Here is a 19,153-nt window from a genome sequence, read left to right on the forward strand (position 1 = left end):
TTCTTTTTTTAAACTTTCCGTGCAATTATATAAAGTCTGAGTCCCCCGTCAGCCGTCTAATGAAGCAGGCCTTGTACTATAGAAAGACAAGCGTCTCATTGAAGTCCTTTCTCTCCATGGCTTACCAGCACAGCAACGGTTAGGACATCCCATCGGTCTTTCCCCTCATCGTTCCCACTTTGTCATGTCATCAACATTGTGGGCCCATGTTTCTATCTTTTCTATACACATGTCCCCATTAGGCAAGGCCCAGTGACCACAGGTCAGAGGGAGCCCAGAGACAATAAAGATGTTGAGGGGCCTGGGTCTGAGATCACAGGTCATATATAGAGAATGAGTGCCGGGACCCCTAATACTGAAATGCTGAATAGAGAGTCAAAGTTGGCGCAAAGGCTGGAAACTGTATTCTGCCTCCAGACAGGGAGATGCTGTACTCACTTGTGGTTACTGTGGTCATGTTCTGAATTTCTAAACTGGCACTATTGATGAGAAAGACAGAGAGGAGCAGGGGAGAGGGGAGTTTTTCTGATGATGCCGAAGTCCTTTGGTTCATTCATCCCCTATATAGCCTTAAAACAAAGAGGCAAATGGCACATATACTTTAACATACACAGTAATTACTCAGATGTGCTAATTGGTGTGGAAGTTATGTAATGTTGTCATGTATGTACGGTACATTTAGAACCTGAACTATAACAAAAACATATTGTTAGCTCTATACAGTATCCAACAGTCTCTTTCCTCTGAAGGGGAGTGTGTTGGCCAGATGGCTACTAGGAGAGGATTAGGCCCTTTAGCCCGATTGTGCGTTCCGGCAACTGGGCTGCTATGGCCTTGACTGAACCCCCACAATTACAAGTCACAATTACCTCCACCAGCCGTCATGTTTCCATCAGCACTAATTACATTCTTGCCCCATTCCTCACTTAACCATTGGGATGAAGGGGTCGGCCTTTGGAAACGGAGTCCTGACAAAGAAAATGGTGAAGGTGTTAATATATTTCCGCCATTGTTTTTTGTCTGTCGTATAGGGAATTACCTTTTTGTGACTTGATTTTTGGTAGAAAAAAGCCAGAAGCTGGGCATTATTTTTTGTTTAAGTTGCTATTGCTTCACTTTGCATGTTTCAAGTCAGAGTTCTTATGTTTATATGCAATGTTTATTTTCTGCTCGGTGTAAACCCAAACAATATTTCAAGTGGAAAGAACATTCGTTTACCCTGCTCAAATAGCCTGACAGCACGGCACTTTCTAGAACAAAAATTCAACAACCAAAGACAGGAAGGCAAAATTAGTTAATGATCATAAATGTGTAACCACAATGCTTTGGCTTGGAACTTTTTGTTTTCCTTTGGAGCTGTTAGTACATGGCCACATTATTCTTACATTTTGAGGTGAGCAGCTCCTTTAGGAATTTGCCGGCCTGAATAACAAAAAACATGGAATATTTTGAGGCAATCTGTTGTGGGCTTGCTTTAAGCAGTTTTATGCCTCACAACAGTCACATGGTCAAACGATGCCACAGCTTGCCATGCTGGAGAGAAGCGTGAGGCTGCAAACCGCTGACATTTGAAACAAAGGCCACCACAGCATCTCTTTGCAACCATGCAAGGTCGCTTCATAGTCCCCTATCATCAGCCGAGTTTCATGTCCGTCTAGACCTATACATAGTCATTTGTTTTGGACTTAAGTCGCACTAGACAGCATACAGAAGCAGTTTGGCCACCTCAAAACTCAGGGAGTTTATTATTCTTTGTATCTATTTTCATTTTGCTTCAATCATCCTTTTTTTCTCCATCTCTCCACCCTGCTGTGTTTGAGCTCCATTATTTTGTGAACTGCTGTTCTGAGTTGGCTGAAAGACCAGTCAAACATGATGTATAGCTATGATGCTGCCTTGCCTGCCATGTGTGACAGCAAAACAATAGATTAGTTTTATTTTGTTAATGGAAAGTTATTGGAAAATTGGCTCATGAACCAGTGAGTTGTACTATTTTCCGCTTTGATTCACTCCCAGTTAGCGCGGATAATTTCACTGTAGTGTCGAGTGTTTTTAGAGTGTTTTTCTTTTTCATCTCTCTATAGTGAGGTTACAGAGCATATAAGAAGATAAAAACAAACTTATAATGAAACATGATGTTAATTATTAAGGATCAACAAAACCAATTTGATCAGTAGGATAATGTTAAGTCTTTAAACTTAAAATAAATAGTAATATACTTGCCAGGTACTAAAAGAGAGAACATAATAATATATGTATTGTTCTTACTGTACTGATGTGTGACCTTCATAAACAAGCCTGCCATGATAAACAAGCCTGCACCTCTAACGCTATTCTCCCTTTTACGCAGATGTGGACATCCTCCAAAAGTTGGGGCTCAAGGGAGAGAAACCGTCGCGCTCGGTGCCTGCAGGGGTCATTCCATTCAGATCGGGGATCATCCTCAACCAGCGGGCGCACATTGAAACCCCATTCCGCTCAGTCTTCCCAGCGGCCATCTGGCCCAACCTGGCACTGGTCCTGAGTGTGCGCTCACACCGTGTCAACAGTGCTTTCCTCTTCACCCTGCTCTCAGGCCGCAAGAAGCTCCTTCTCGGTCTGCAGCTTGCACCGGGCCATCTGGTCCTCCACACGGGACCAAACACCTCGGTGGCACTGCCCTATGAGCCCCATGATGGCCAGTGGCACCAACTGGCGGTGGGAATTAATGGACAGAGAGTGACTCTTTATGCCTCCTGCGGAGAGCAGAGTGTTCATGCAGACTTTGGGTGGGACAGTGAGGAGGGACTGGCTCCAGAGCTCCAGGGCTCCTTCTTGTTGGGGAGGACAAGCCAGCAGCAGGCCTCAGCACACTTTGAAGGAGCCATCTGCCAATTTGACCTGGTCCCTTCTGCACAGGCAGCTCACAACTACTGCAGGTACATTAAGAAACAGTGCAGGGAAGCTGACACATACAGGCCTAACCTTCCTCCCTTGTTGCCCATCATACAACGAGAAGCAAACATCACAGCTACCGCTGTTACCCCTAAACGTGGTGGCTCGGAAATGCCCAGGAAGACCACGGGGAAGAGCCTTGCCAGGAGTGTCGCCGCTGCTGCCTCGGCAGTCAGATATGTGGCACCCACCCAAACAATAAAGCTCAACCCTGGGACCATTCCTACACCCTTTTTGATCACCTCGATGCCCGTCACAGTCCAGCTTGGTTTGGCCTCCCCACCACCCAAGGCCAGGACTGAGACTGTCACAGCACCACTCAGGACAAGAGTACCCCCAACTAAACCCCCGAACCCAAGACCCACCACCTCTAAAGCTTCAAATCATAAACCCTCCAAACCCCCTCCCCCAAAGCCCACTCCTTATAACAGCTCCAAAAAGGCAATTGCAGTAACAGACATCAAGAAGAAACCTACTATTCCAGCCACTACCAGCACCAAACCCTCCAAGTCAAAGCCTGACTCTGCCTTATCAGAACAAGGTGCCCTCCCAAAGAAACCACAACCCACCACATCCAAGAAAACATCTCCCAAGCCAAAAGTTACGCCATCCAAAGCCACTCCGTCCAAACCCAAAACGAATTCTGTCAAAGTTGTCCCTTCCAAACCAACGATATCCAAAGTCAACCCTTCAAAACCAACAATCTCCAAAACGACAACGGCTAAAACATCTAAGCCAGTCACCAAGCAGGTCATCAAACCAACAAAGCAATCCAAAACCACCAAGGCTACAGTCACCGCGCGACCAACCCGATCTTCATACAACCCTGTAACGCCACCTGCTACTGATGGCTTCCTGAGCTGGGAGGTGCCACCTACTCAGTTCTCCCTGCTGGCTGGAGATATAGGACAGAAAGGAGAAGCAGGCCCATCGGTAAGCACCTCTGGCCTGTTGGGTTGGTTGCTACGTGTGTGTGCCTGTGCCACACAAAAAAGGCGAATGAAGTAAATTTACAATAGATGCATACATGTGCTTGATCACTCTACTTTACTTTGATCAAGGGCTAGCTAACACAACATGCTTTGAGAATGTATATGTGCCTGGTGGATTGGTGGAGAGCACAGAAACGTAGCAATAAAAAGGGGAATATACAGTAGAAGAGCATCATTAAATAGTTTCTGAAGCTGAAAAGGTGCCAGTGTTGCACAGCTAAGATTGACGCATTATTACTTTTTGGCTCAGGTCATTAGCCTGACTTGTAACACTAAAGGTTCTGGAAAGTCAAGGTGAAGAAACATATGCAGTCTATGTCTTAGCTGTTTAATGCTGGCAGTTGTGGGTGGTGAGTTTGATGGTTTATGTTTGTGAAGTGCTAAAAGTATGTGAAGTAAGCTCCATTAGGGACATCTCAGTCTTTGCAACCAGTGTAAGGCCAGGTTTCAGTCTTAGAGACCATAGAGACATGTAGGTTAATGTCGCTCTATCTCCTTTCCCACACAGGTTAGAAATCTCACCTTTTCATCCCTCATTCCCTCCTTCCTCTGTGCACTGAACCCTCCAGGCTGGGTGTGACGTGTCAGGTCTGACGCCTTGCCGTCTCTGCACCAGATTCCTCTGTCATAGAGGACTAGTGGAGGTCTCATGGCCCTCTTTCAAAGCTAGGTCAAGGGTCAAAGCAGTCAGTAAACACCATCATTCAGCGTCCCAATTCAGCGCTAAAGTAGGCATGGCCTATATCACAAGGAGCGGGAACTCTGAGGGAGGCAGGTCTATTTTAGCATCTCAGTTGCATCTTGACTGACCACTTGAGATGGAGTTTTGTGAGAAAAGTGTGGCTGTTTCTTTATATAAAATGTACTCATGTTTGTGCTTGGCCACAGAGCAGAGAAAATAACTCCGTTAGCTAAACTAAAGTTGTTAACCAAACACAAATCAACGGTGTTTAGGAGTTTCATTATGTTAAGAGCTTTACATAATTGTCTACATAGTTCCTCACCTCCAAATGTGGCCTGACCATTCAGACGTCAATGTCTCCCCAGCCCGCTCTGGGTGTGTTTGTAGTGGTATTTAAACTTGTTGAAGGAGTCATTTTAGTGTAAGGTGTGAGCGGGGCTTGTGTGTCTGATACGTGTGCCTTGCTTAGTCATTGTAGTGGTCTGTAATTTGCCGCTGTAGATTGCAGAGGGCGGTGCATCAAGGGTTGGATAATTTGCATCTATGCTGATGTCCACACCAAACTTGACTTCCATTGAACCAAATTACTGCAATTTAAAAAAGCACTGCCTGCAATCTCAATACGAAGTGTGTGATCTAACGCAGGAAATAGATTGTAGAAGAATGATTTAGGGAAGTTATAAGGTCATTATTAACTGACTGATTATACCAAATATATGGTAAATGACGGCTCAGGAATATTTACGTCTGAATAAATGTCCTTGGCTTTACTTAGAAATGTGTATGTTTTGTCTGAGCTCTGATTTGAATGCATTAATTTGATGTGATCGTACATTTAGACTCGTAAGTATGTGTATTTGTATGCATGCATGTGTGTGTGTGTGTCTCTGTGTTGCTATGTAGCGCCTCAAGAGATCCCAGATGAACCCAGTCAAGCTTCCTTTTCAACATAGTTTGGATTTTATAAACACACATGCCATGTGTACACTCTGTCTCTCACTTCTCCTCACAGCACAGTCTCGTACATAGACACACACTCACTCTCTTATACATACACAGCATTGCATTCATTGAGGTTTCAGCCAACATCTTTATCATTCATCACTCTTGCTGCCTGTAGCATTAATAGTCTCCTACTGAAAGACACAATAGAATTGCAATTTTGGACTCTTGTTTCCACCGTGCAGTTTCTGCACTCATGGCTGCCAGGAGAAACAGCCAATGCAGGCACAGATATGGCAAAGTTCCCTCCATCTGAAGCACTTTTGGCTCCTCGGTACTGCTTTAAATATCTGTTCCAATGCACACCTGAATGTGGTTTATATGTTCTTGAGTTTTATGTGATTGCTGAAAGTGAGAGTTAGAGTTTTAATCTGATTAGCTTTTCATTTGAGCTGTCCTGGCTGTGAGTTTAAATTGTATTTAAAGCCAAACTCTTATAACTCTCATAACAAGGCGTTTGTATTCAGTTAAATTGTAATTGCAAGCTGCCTGAGGACTGAAATGTTGCAACAATTAGAACTGTCAAGTAATTTACTTTGAAATAATGAAAAAAAGATTATACTGGAGTTAGCAAATTTGCACCGTGTATTCCAGTACTTTTGAATTATAATTGTTAAATGAAAGCCAAACAAGCAATTTCGAGTAATATTTTTTAAACTCTGAAACAATTAATCATACAGATCATAGCACAACTCTGAGTACATCATTCTGATTCAGTTGCCAGGTGGCACGAATCATGTTCCAGCTTCCTCACAGGCACAGTCAGCGAGTCTGAACCTCATAACTGAAAACAGCCTTTGCCATCAGACTGTGTTTGAAATCTGGTGATTGGAAAATGCCTACTGATGTGGGAATTCCGTAGGCTGGCTATACCTCCCTGTCTGGAGAGCAGTCAACCAATACATTCTCCAAGTAAGAAATAAATATATTGAAGATGGACACGTGAAAATAGAAGAATACAGTAGAAATAAACAAACAAACAAGTGTAAGGAAGGAATGGGTGAAGGTGTGGAGATGGACAAGAGCATGTGTTGATGTTGACGGGTCCTGAGGCCACCAAAGAGCATCCCACCTGTAACAATGGTGGTGGTCTCAGCCATGGAGGTCGTCCTGGAGGAGATGGTAGGGGGGCAATTATAATCTTCAGAGCGATGCACCAGATCGCAGACAGACACGCGATACGCACAATATATGGCGGATCACGTTGACCTTTAGACTCTAGGTTGGCGTTGTTTTGAAGTTGAAGTTGTTTTTTGAAGTTTTTCTTTGTCTCTTTAACTTCAAAGCCTTGTGAAAAATAAGCTGAGGAAACTGGAGAAAGGGTAAAACTTTCACACTGCGCTTTATGGTAGATGCTTCTGCCTTTTTACTAGATCCTCATATCTTTGTTATTTCAGGCATCAAATTTAACAGCGTCGTAAAAATACTGTAATTCATTTACAGTGAAGCAATTTAAAAATTCCTTATGGAGTGTTTAATACAAATTTACATCAGGATCCGGAGCCCTAAAGGTAGCTCTCGTTAGCCACTCTGTTTTTCCTCACTTCTCCTTTTTCCTCTTTTTTGATTAAAAGAAAACGAATGAGCACAAGGCTGATAAAGCCACACAGGGGCATTGAGAAGCTCAGGAAATGACCTGTTATTTCTAGTGTTTCTACGGTTTCCTGCCACACGGGCTAAGAACTTCCTGATGGATAAGGCTGAACTCTCATCACCTTGAGAGGGAACAACTACAGTGGGACATGGTGTCGTTTTTTGACTGCAGCCGCTGTGCAGCCTGTCTGTGGAAACACCCTCTTAATGACCTGATGGTTTTGATTGAGTAAGATAGAAGGGGACTGCTTAGGTATTGAATAAGATCATCTCAATGCACTCTTTCTCTCTCTCTTCAGGGACTGCCAGGACCTCCAGGGAAGACAGGTCTGCCAGGCAAGAGGGGTCCTCGGGTAAGTCTTCCTTGGTCGCTCTCACACACCTCCAGCCACATCAAACACACTTCCATTTGTAACTTCTAAAAATGGTTTCGACCCCAGGATTTTCAAATTTATATGGAACCATTTGAATAAGTGTGTCTTCATTTAGCTTTACTGTGTGCGTGTGTGTTTGTTTGTGTTTTTGCTACTGCTGCTGACGTACATGTTGACGAAAGCTCACACACAAACAGACTTTAAATAAGCCCTGTGGCAGAGAAGTGACTCAGGAAGACAGACGGACAAGGACAGAGAGGACTGTATCTGTGTGTTCCAGCCTAGAGGGCAAAGTCCTGGACCATTTTATAAAGTTACAATAAAACCTGCCAAGCCAGGCTTCCACATCACTTTTAATCCCTCCCATCACCCAGTTTACAAACACACACACACACACTCACACACTCACATACTCACACACAAAGTTTTCCTATGCAGGCAGATTGACCATATTCAGCACAGGGCTGCGAGTGCTGACCTCCCACCCCTAAGCATAAACAGGAAAGCTCCTATAAAGACGGCCTTTCAAAAGGCTGGCTGTGCCACAGGATGCCTAATAAAAGCACTGTAAACAGACAGAGAACACATGGCTCCACTGGACTTTCTTCTCCTCACTGAGCTGTTGCAGCAGGCTGCCCCAACACTTCATAGGAATCCCATTCCGGGCGAATGAAAGGCTTCTTTCTCCAAGGCAGTTGAAGAGATAAAGTCTCCTTCGCGGGTCTTCTTGGAGGAATTTCTCTCTGAATATATTCAGACAGACTTATTTTGAAATATGTCCACAATTATTGGACGAATTGCCATGAATAGGTCGTCCCCTGAATTGTTACCTCTAGCGCCACCAGCAGATTGACATTTGTGGTTTTGAGTGAAGGATCTCAACAACTATTGGACGGATGGCCATGATTTTTCTGCTAAACATCAGCATGTTAGCATGCTGATATTATCATTTAGCTCAAAGCACTGCTGAACATATGCAGTCTCAGAGTTAATTAGTCGACAAACACCACAAACAAGCTACTCAGTCAGTCTGTGTGTTTGTCATTTTTTTGGATGTTTCTTTAAATTATGACTTACTGTTTGTGTCTGTCTGAGTCTGAGAAACGTTAAGTCTCTGTGATCCCTCACCACTACAGATGTATAAGGAGGTCTTTGTCTGGCTCTAATTAAAGCTATTTAAGCCCTTGCAGCACCTCCCATCCCGTCTAGTAGCAGTTCCACAACATCAGGCCCACTTAGCCGGATTTCTAATGATCCAAATCCAATTTACCTGGAATAAAACTTCTATTGGGATGAAAAGTCTAAACACGGAGCTGCGTGAGCTTGTTCAAGTATTATATAAGTATGATTGTGTGAGTGGAACTATTTTTGTTTGACAGCAGCAGCTTTTCTGAAAATATGCGCAATATTTAACTTGAGGGTCCAAAGAAGAATTTCTCTTTTACGACTTGAGGTTGGACCCTGGACAGGTTTTGACTTACGGTTCTGACTCAAGCTTGTCTTTAGTAAAGCCCCTCTGACCTCATTCATCAGCAGTATGTATCACCTCATTTTGATTTACATCCCGGCGGCTTAGACGTGGCCTTTGTTAACCACAGCAAACCAGCTGTTGAACCGCCTGCGGCATTGTCAGTGGAAGTGGTTGGTTTGCAATGTGCAAACAATGAAAACAAGCCTGTTCAATAAAGAAGCACTTGTAAAGGCCTTTGGTTTTGATGCCACTTTAACAGAGGTCGCTTGCAAACTCGCCGCCAGTGTCTGACTCTGACCTCACAGTCATTTTGTTTAACGCTCACACAAGTACACACCAGCGCTCACACACGAGTGTATACATGCTACAGCACTAATCCCACGCCTGTGTAGCGCAGACATATGTGGCCGTGTTTATGACCTGCCTATATAAAGAGTGAGACAGATTATGGAGCTTTCCTGTAAACAAAAGCGCTTATCAAGTTTAATTGCTGCTGCCATGTGTGTGTGTAAACACCGAGCTATACACACACATACTTACGTACTTGCGAACTCACTTACAAACGCGTCTCCCCTCTTGGCGAGGTGAGACTGAAATAAATTAACTCCAAATCTGAATTTACGCTGCAGACTGCTAAAAGCTGCAGACTGCTAAAAGCTGCAGGCTGCTAAAAGCTGCAGACTGCTAAAAGCTGCAGGCTGCTAAAAGCTGCAGGCTCACTGGCGGCGTGGTATGATTTGATCATAAGCATCATCTCTTTTTATGTCAGAAAATAAATTCCAGTCCGGGTGTTTGCTGAAGAGACAGCTCTGCCAGCTTTTTTTTTGAATGACCTTCCGTAGCATTGGATTACTGAAAGTCTGTATGATGACACACAGAGCACCATTGAGCCCACCGAGCTACCACCCATGAACCTTGACCTCTGATCCCACACATGTGAGTGTGAGACACCGTCGCCAAAGCAACCACGGTCAGTAAAGAAGCTTTTGCTAGGTGTCCATGAATAGTCAGGGGTGAGCCCTTTCGAAGTCTGTTTGTAGGTGTATAGCGGCGACGGTGGTAGGAGGGTGTGAGGGGAAACGTGTGGTGGACGCATCGCGGCTACACACGTCGGTATCTATCTGAAGAATGGCTGAGCGTATTCGTCTGGAGCCCGCTGGGTCAAAAGGGTCTTTGTCTGAAAGGGAAAGAAAATATGTCGGCCATCTTTCCTCATGCTTCCCCCTTCAAACCACTAAATACCCCCAGCTTGCTTCACCTGCAAGTGAAAATAATTTAGATCCCAGATGGACATTTCATATAGAAAGCTGGAAAACTATTAAGAACTAAATGAGAGAAGTATTCTTCTTAAGACGGGGTGTCGGGCGACAGCTTTCAGGGTCTTTATAATTCCCAAGGTAAAGTGTTTATATGGATCTCTCCTCCGGAACATTACTGTAATAACAGTATAATGAGTCACAGTCCATGCTCCAATTCATTATTTTTGCAGCCTCCCTTTATGCACATTTTTAATACCAAATTTTAAACGTTTGGCATAAAGTTAGCTCTCTAGGTTTCCATCGTCATTTAAAAACTTGTCATGGCCATTATGTGCTTATTGTTGAAAATGCCTAAATGTTACTTTGGAATACTGTTCCGTTTTTATATGTGTTTTGCTTTTAATAATGTTGGCTTTTGAAGCAAATAAATTCATATGGTTGGCTTTTCACCAGCTGAGCTTAATTCATTCGCCTGTCTCTCTGTAATTTTATATAGAACCGGGCTGTAAATTCTGCTCTTTTCACTCCGAGATGGCAAGGATATTGTGACTTTAACCAACAGTGAAACCTCAGAGGCAAAATTGTGTGTCTACGTGCACGTGTGTGTGTTGACTGGGATCTTTAATTAAGAAGACGTCCAGTGGTTTCACATGCTCTTGATGTAATGTTAGTTTATCAGACGCTGCCCCTTCGGCTGTCATTTGGCACAGCATCATACAGAATCTCTTTTATCTTTAATATGCTGACTGTATATACATTTTTACGAGCCTGTGTTGAAAGTCAGACGGTGTTTACAGCATTTCCCATTAAAAGGCCTCGTCTAAATCACATATTCTGTGTGGGAATGTAATCCCTGGACTGATGTCATGCATTCAGATTTAAGATCCACAAGTGCATATACAATATTTCTTGGCTTGAAGCTGCACATATGGCGTTGATATAGAATTCTGTAAATCCAAGCACAGATATTTATATACCTCGGAGCGGGCAGCACGCATGTTACCATAACGCGGAACATTAGGAGCTATCATTTCTTTAGATTTTGACCATTTTGTCTCAATTTAGAATCGGAATGAATTGCACAGAGCTTGCAGAATTATTACCACAGGAGCCACAGTAACGCCCTGTGTCGCTGTTCAGAGGTTGGTGGTTTTTCATTTGATAGCCTTCAGCTTGCGTGCGCCCCACCCTGGTCTTGTCTAATTAAGCACCTGTTGTGCGAGAGAGGGACACGACATGGAGGCAAGAGCCCAGTAGAAAATGTGGGTGCCAGTCCGTGCCTACCAGTGTACTGCCCAAGCTGCGGTGAGCCACAGGGTTGATTTAGAAGCATGTAATTGAAACATGTCTAGTTTGTTTCAGTTTATTTAGGGCATCGACAGCCTCCCTGAACACTATCTGGACACTCTAACACTTGAGGGAACGTCAGCTGTATAGAAACCGGAAATGAAAGAGGGAATAGAGAGCTTGAGGAAAACCGGCAACATCTTTCAAATTAAATGTGTAAAAATGTGCAAGTAAAAAAAACAGAGCAGATCTCGTCCATTCAGCGTTATTTTGTCATTTGGATTATTTTTGTATACGAGTTTGGAGTGTGGAAATCGTGAGTGTTCTGTTTTAGATAACGACACCTGCACTGCGTAAAGTCCTGTTCATTCCTGTCTCACGTGAATCAGACATGACTGTCATCAAAGCGCCCTTTGAAAAGAAGAGCAGCTACAGCAAAAGGCATTTATGTTGTCATGTCTGCACCCGACCAGTATGTCTGTTTTTGAACTTTGCTCAAAGAGCTTTTTTGTTGAGCTGTATAACCCAGCTCAAACCCCACTTTTTTCTTTCTTTCTCTCTGCTGGATCATAAAGAGCTGCCTATTTGGATGTCGCTATAGATGTTGTTTTTTTGATGCTGCAGACCAGATCACTAAAGTAATTCCTTCCTCATTTTTTTTTCACTCACCTCAGTGAAACTTGCTGACCCGGCTCTTAAAGCAATTGTGACTCTTTTTTCCGCCCTCTCTGACTGGCTCGACCCTTGACCTGCTCCGGGGGTAGGTTAGGGGCCCAAGGGTACCACACCACGTGGAGGGCAGGAGCGAGGTCAGAGATCCACGGAAAAAAGGTCACTCAGAGGAAGAGAATTTAGACAGTCAGACAGATGGATCGATGGCAGAGACGTAGCAACAACCCCTTTCTTTTTATCTGGCGGCTGCAGTCTAAACCAAAGAAACATTGGTGTCGATTCATTCTCCGGCTTCCAATGGTTTTCTGCTAAACTGTCCCATGGGGTGCTGCTGGATGGGGCGAGATGGTTCACATTACCAATATGCTGCTACTGTAGATCTCGCTTTGTTTGCCTTCAGACACAGTTGTGTTCATTTCCTCAGCAACAGCCAATGCGGGCAGAAACGCACACCGGCCAAGGAATTCAAAATGTTATGATACTAGATGATCTGCATTACTCATTAAGAAGCCTGGCAAATGTGTGTTTGTGTGTGTGTGTGTGTGTGTGTGTGTGTGTGTGTGTGTGTGTGTGTGTGTGTGTGTGTGGATGGGGGGTTGTGGATTGTGGAGGCTACAGGGGGCAGGAAAACCACATCCATATGGTGAAGCCGCTCCACAGAGCCCCATTTTCCATCAGCTACTACCCCCAACAACAACCCCAAATACCTCACCACCCAACGCACACATGCACAGCTGATGTATAGGAAAATAAGTTAAAGCAGCATGAAAGCTGAGGTTCTCCAGACTGACTTTGCACCCCCCCCCCCCCTTCTCTGGTCTCATTCACAGTAGCAAAGCCACAGCCTGCATCAGCTTTATCCCAATATGATGATTGATTAGGATCTCGATAACCGTTTGATTACGTTTTTTTTCTACCTGGCTTTTCCACAGGGCGCCTCCGGTCCCCATGGAAACCCTGGCCGAGCTGGTCCATCCGGGCTCAAGGTATCTAACATCCCTCTTAGTCTTGCTAATGATCACAAGTCAGCCTTTCTTTGTTTTTCAAGAGCCCTGCAACCACATTGATTTTTCCATTGCATGATTATGTACCTCTTGGACTAATTTAATAAGAGGTTTATGATCCTCTCCTGCCTCTAAGGGGAATGACAATCCCATGAGGATGTGTTAGATTTTTAGTTTCTCTATATCAGCTGGAATCCATAAAGAGGGTAATGGAGAGTCTTGGATGAAGAATCAAGGCCATCTAAGTTCACGGCAGTACAGTCACACCCGTTTGAGACTCCACAAACACCACTGTATCACTTTAACACGTGTTGCAGAGGTGAATGTCATTTATATTTAAAGGTCATCAAGGTTGTTCAGATTCTAGGAGGTCAGCTAGATTTAAGTACCAAATATGCTCTAATGTCTTGTTTGTGCATTAGGTTTCCCGCTTCTGTGTAAAACGAATGTGTTGCCACTGCAACTCGAGCGGAAAGAGAAGGGCAGTTGGACACCCCAGGGTGTAGAAGTGATTTATCAGAGCTCCGGGGGGAAAGATGTTACGAGTAGGAAAGTGAGAACTCCAAATAAATCTGTCTAATTTTAACGTGAGAACAGGAGATGACCCTGCCCTAGACAAATTCTCAGCATCCCTCATCTGATTGTCTGGACTGATGTATGCTTTAGCAAACACCTTTGACCTCTGGCACTGTGGGCTCCGAGTACATAGTGAGGAGCACTACCTTTATTCAAAGTGCTTTATTAAAATGCCTTGCATAAATGACAACTGTGCAGCTGCCCCGTACAGAGCCCCGACCTCCCAAAGTCACCCGAAGAGAGTGTGTTTGTCCTTGTCTCCCTGATGTAATTTATACTGTTCCTTGTTGCATTCTTCACTTTTTACAACCTTCTTCTCACCATTAGCTGTTTTATGCTCATCTTCTTGCTTAGTCACTCTCATGTCTGTATGTTAAATATGAAGCTCCAGTCATCAGCAGGTTAGCTTAATCCAGCAGTTTCTGTCTTCATGCTAAGCTAAGCTAAACTGCTGGCTTTAGCTTCATGTTTACCATACAGATACGAGAGCTGTATCTATATTCTCCACTAGGACTAGTGGAGTATTTACCCAAATTCCAAACTCTTCCTCTGAGAGTTGACAACATCCAACACTAATAAGGCTCAAATCGAAAGCTACGGTAGAAGTAGAGGTTACCTGGCCCTGTCCCAAACAAAATTAACAAGATTAATTTACCAGCACCTCTGAACCTCACTAATTAACACGTTATATCTTGTTTGTTGAATTCATACAAAAAACTAAGTTTGTGGTCTTGTGTCGGGTTATGTGCCAGACTTTTTCTTGGCAGCGAGCAGAAAGCCTGCGGTCTCTTGGAAGTCACCCCACCTGGCCGACAAAGTCATTAGTGAGCTTTATTGTGCTTTGCGAGTGGAGTTTGTGTTAGCATTTAACAAAATATTGAACTATTTCTTTGAGATGCATTTAAATATAAATGATGAAATGATGTTAGTAAGAGCACAATGGAGGAAATAAGTAGCAGAAAGAGTACTGTAGACATACTTTACAAGTCAAATACTTGAAACCGTGCCTTCGTGAATGAAGAGTAAATTCTCGACAGAGTGGTGCCGAGCAGACTTCTCCTACCTGGCAGGTGTGTTGAGAGAATGACTCCGAAGTGTTTGATGTCTCAGGGTGCACTGCGATCTTTTCTCTTTCATCATTGATGAATGAAACAAAGTTGTAAATAGCAGGGGTCCGTGCACTCAGCACTCAGTCTAATTTCCGATCCAAAGCTTTGATGTGCTGAGGCCCCGTTATTGTTACCTGCTGACAATGAGGCTTGCTGTGTGAGACTGGAGGGGCTTCTGAGCCCACGTAATATGCTGCGACTAAGAAAAGCATCCGTAACGGGACGTAATCAGTCGCATGATAACTCAATCCTGTTGTTGTTCATCAATTGTAGCTTCCTTTTTATCTAGTGTGGGATTTATAGAGGCAAGCTTTTGTCACCTGATCCCTTTTTCTTCCAAATGAAAGGTGTAGGACAGAAAGGCTCTTTTGTCTATACAATTCTTTGGAGACAGAGGTACATTTTGTTGATTTCCACCAACATAAAGTCCTTTCTTCTGTGTTTTTCTTTTCATCAGGGGAGAAAAGGAGACCCTGGCATGTCACCTGGGCCAGCACCTAAAGGAGAGAAGGTATTGTGTGTCCCCTTTTCTTCCACGCTTGGCAAGCTCCTTGCAAGTTTGTGATTGCTTTGTGCAACCACTCATTGCTGCCTTTTCACGTTCTCTCTCTCTCTGTTCCAGGGAGACTCAGGGATTCTTGGCCCAGTGGGACTGACTGGCCAAGAAGGTCGGAAGGTAAGATCAGACAATACACCTGGATGCCCTTGCACCAAATTCCTTCCAACTAAACAGTTATTAAATATGCTGCTCCCATCAACAACAACTCCAAACTGTGAATAGTGAGGCCCTTGAAAAGTTTGGGGAAGCCCTGGAAGTAAAGTCTGCATGAGTCATCGTCACCATTTCATAACCCTTTTGTTTTTGTATCGTGTCTGTTGGGATGTTTTAATGCATCTCTGTTTGCGTGTGTGTTTGTGTATTTAAACCCACACATTTTTGCAAAGATCTTTCTCTCTCTCTCTCTTGCCTCCTCCTTAATTCTCTCCATCTCTCTCTCTCCTTTTGTGCTGTGTTCACCGTTTCTTCCATCTGTGTTGGCTGTATCCAGCACAGAGGGGTTTTAATGTTGGCAGGAAGGATGTCATGAGGGATAAAGGGGGGAGGTTTTTGTCATCAGGGAAATGAGGATAGGGATCATGCACTCAAACACAAAATCACCAGTGTCTTAGATGTTACTCAAGTCGTAACTTGAGGGATTCGTGACTGCAGGGAAGAAAAAGTGGGAGAGAGAGGAGTCGAACGGATACAGAGAGGGAATCCAAGGGGGAAGTTTGAGTTGTGCATGTGTCTATGTTTCTGGTTGTGTGCATGCATTGCTGCGTGCTTGCCAGTGTGTCAAAGGCATGGGTAAAAGGTTTAAATATAGTTAAAAGTAATGGATGTACATTTAAAATATACCTAAATTAAACAGTTGAGAAGATTGAGCTATTTGACTAAACTGACTTTAACGATGTTATAACAAAAACATATATGTATATATTGTTAATATTGTTAAATAACAGAATTAAAATCAATTGAACTGTGCATGTGAACCAGAGTTAATCAGACACGAACTGTCTTGGTGCTTAGTGAGTCTCGTGCGCTCCTCAGGTCTGAAGTAAAATAATCTGTTTCACTTATTCTGAAAAGTCAGATGTAAACAAACGTCTCATGGTGGCCGAAGAAGATCTCATAGACTACAATCGCATCGTGTATCAACCAGAATTGAGCCCACATGTCAAACAAAGTAGAAGAATTAGCTGAGTAATTGAAGAAAGCAGGTAGATTGTATGCATTTCAGCAGAGGTGTGAAGTGCCTCAGCATGTATTCCCTGGCTTTCCAGAGCCACAGAGTTTTGTGTCAGACTCTAGTTGGATGGCTGCCTCAAGTCTAACATATGGCTTTTGTTAGGAGTCGGCTTTTCTCTGTGCGTCTGTGTCCAGTTGCATGTCTCTGTCTTTCTCTTTTCCACACACACAGACACACACACACACACACACACTCGGTCAGACTGGAAAATGTAAAGCTGGTGGAAAACATTCGCAGATTTCTTAAAAGTTCTTAGAAGTTAAATGAGTCTTGGCGGGGACTTTGACAGCCCATCAGAAAGTTAGACATTGACGGAGCTGCAGGTGAGAGAGTGTGTACTACACTCAGCACACACTCTTAGCCACAAATGATTGTTTAGCATATTGGTAAGATGACCTGGCAGGGACAGAAACTGGTGCCGACCTGTTTAAACTCAGGCGAGCAGTGCAGATGCTTATTAAATTGTCTTCACGACACCCAGAGTACATTATAGCTGCCCTATAGGAGTATATCAGAATGACATCACATCATTATGTTGGGAAGTTGTGTTGCTATGGCATCATCATCATCATCATCAACACACTCTCTGACATCATCACAGTATGCCTCACATATGCTGTGATGATGAACCACAATGAACCACAGACACGGTGACTGTGGAGGAAACTTGTTAAATTAGCCGCGAGGAGTCAGCTTCCTTTCCGTACACAAACACAGAACGGCTGATTAAGCCATTTGCACTAAAGAAGAACCCTCAGGCTGATGTTAATGACTCTTGATCCGACATGCCTACACATTGCACCACTGTGACAGAAATGTGAGTCAATGTCCAAACTGGTGGTAGCGCAGGCTAGTCTAGAAACAGGCTTTGTTTTGTTCAGATTTTGGTCAGCTCAGGTGGAAAGTCCGAGGCGTGTCCTCTCCTGATTCAGGTCTCTCCACTGAGACGGGCTAATGCAAAATTGCAAACCAATGATGACTTTAATTGCAATTACATTTCAGTGAGGGGCCACCCTGAAACACCCATGTGTGGTTTCTTCCTCTTCATACCTCTCAAGCTGTTTCTTCTTGCTTGCTTGGCTCGCTACTGTGAAGCTGTGGTTTAGGAAAACGAGACAACAGCAGCTTTTCCTCTGTTCTGCTTCGTATTTTTCCCCTCCACCTTTGCTGTCTCTCTCTCTCTCTCAAACACACACACACACACACACACGCACACGCACACAGGCTCTTTAGCAGCCTTAGCTCGACACTTCAACCGGGAATTCTGGAATTTGGCTGCTCGTTTTCCATGGAAAACGTTAATGGAGAAAGCAGTGGTGCTTTGAACGTGCGATAGAAGAGTGTGATTTTACGCCGGCAGACAAGCCAAGCATGTTCCGCTCTGTACAACATTTGTTCTACCAAGCAGACGCTGAATGGCTTTTCAGTATGGTAGGCAGGGTCAGGGAGAGGGGACACACACAGGGCCAAACCTCAACGACAAGACCTCATTACAGGCCACACGTCTTGCCTTACTGCCTCCATCCGTCTTTCTTCTCATGTCAATTTCAACTGCGAGATGATCTGTCTTCTTACTGCTTGTCTGCCTTTCTACATCTGTCTTTCACACTACAACTGCTTTGTTTCCCCTTTCAAGGCAAGACATACAGTACTGAACAGGAGCATTGTTACATGTCTTTGTACTTATATATAGATCCTCTCATCTAACTCGTGGCGTCAACACTTTTAAACAACGTGAAATTGCAATATATGTTTTGTCGAAATTAACTTTTTGTTTGCTAGATGTAGCCATAGTGTGTCTAATAACAATGAAAACAACTTGAACATATCCATCATAGCCATGTCGATAGTCATAGTCATTATTACATAATTGGTGTTAGCTATCTGACAAATATGTTTTAGGTCAGAGTTGCAGTATTAGAAGTAGTATTGCCCAAAAAGGTCAGTTAAAGAGTCAATATGCAGCTGCATGGTCAACTAATCCATAAACACTCTGTAGCCTTCAGTTATGCTACATTCTGTGAAAATATGGCTGTCTTGAGACACATTATGTTGGGTCTTTGTTTATAAGAAGTGCATACACGTCCATGTGCTTTTCACATATGGGCCAGGATTTCAGGGTCAATAATTGGCCTCTTTGTACACAGTGAGACATTTGTGTTTGTAAATGTATGAATTAAACCTCATTGTGAATAGTCCAGTTGCTAATTAGGATTTTCTACCGATAATGTTCCTTTAAAAGTAAGTCTAAACCATAGTTATCCGAATAAGAACATCCTACAAATACAAAGCGGAATGATCTATTATAATTTCCCTGAAGGGGCTAGACAGGGTATTAATCATATTAGTTTCCCTTATTTATGCAAGACAGTATATTGTACGACATTAATCTGTCTGAAGCTCCTCAA

General features: G+C 43.6%; 1 protein-coding gene across 1 annotated transcript in view; it reads left to right on the top strand.

Annotated features, from left to right (window-relative positions):
• Positions 1–19,153, top strand: part of col27a1a (collagen, type XXVII, alpha 1a) — a gene marked incomplete at both ends in the record, with an annotated part of 61,880 nt that overhangs the window by 6,647 nt on the left and 36,080 nt on the right. The window contains 5 exons of the mRNA XM_079235616.1: positions 2,351–3,867; positions 7,503–7,556; positions 13,199–13,252; positions 15,413–15,466; positions 15,578–15,631. Of these exons, the coding sequence (XP_079091742.1) occupies positions 2,351–3,867; positions 7,503–7,556; positions 13,199–13,252; positions 15,413–15,466; positions 15,578–15,631 (1,733 nt within the window). The remainder of the gene's footprint in view (positions 1–2,350; positions 3,868–7,502; positions 7,557–13,198; positions 13,253–15,412; positions 15,467–15,577; positions 15,632–19,153) is intronic.

Source organism: Taurulus bubalis (assembly GCF_910589615.1).
Source record: "Taurulus bubalis genome assembly, chromosome: 19".
Classification (NCBI taxonomy): Eukaryota; Metazoa; Chordata; class Actinopteri; order Perciformes; family Cottidae; genus Taurulus; species Taurulus bubalis.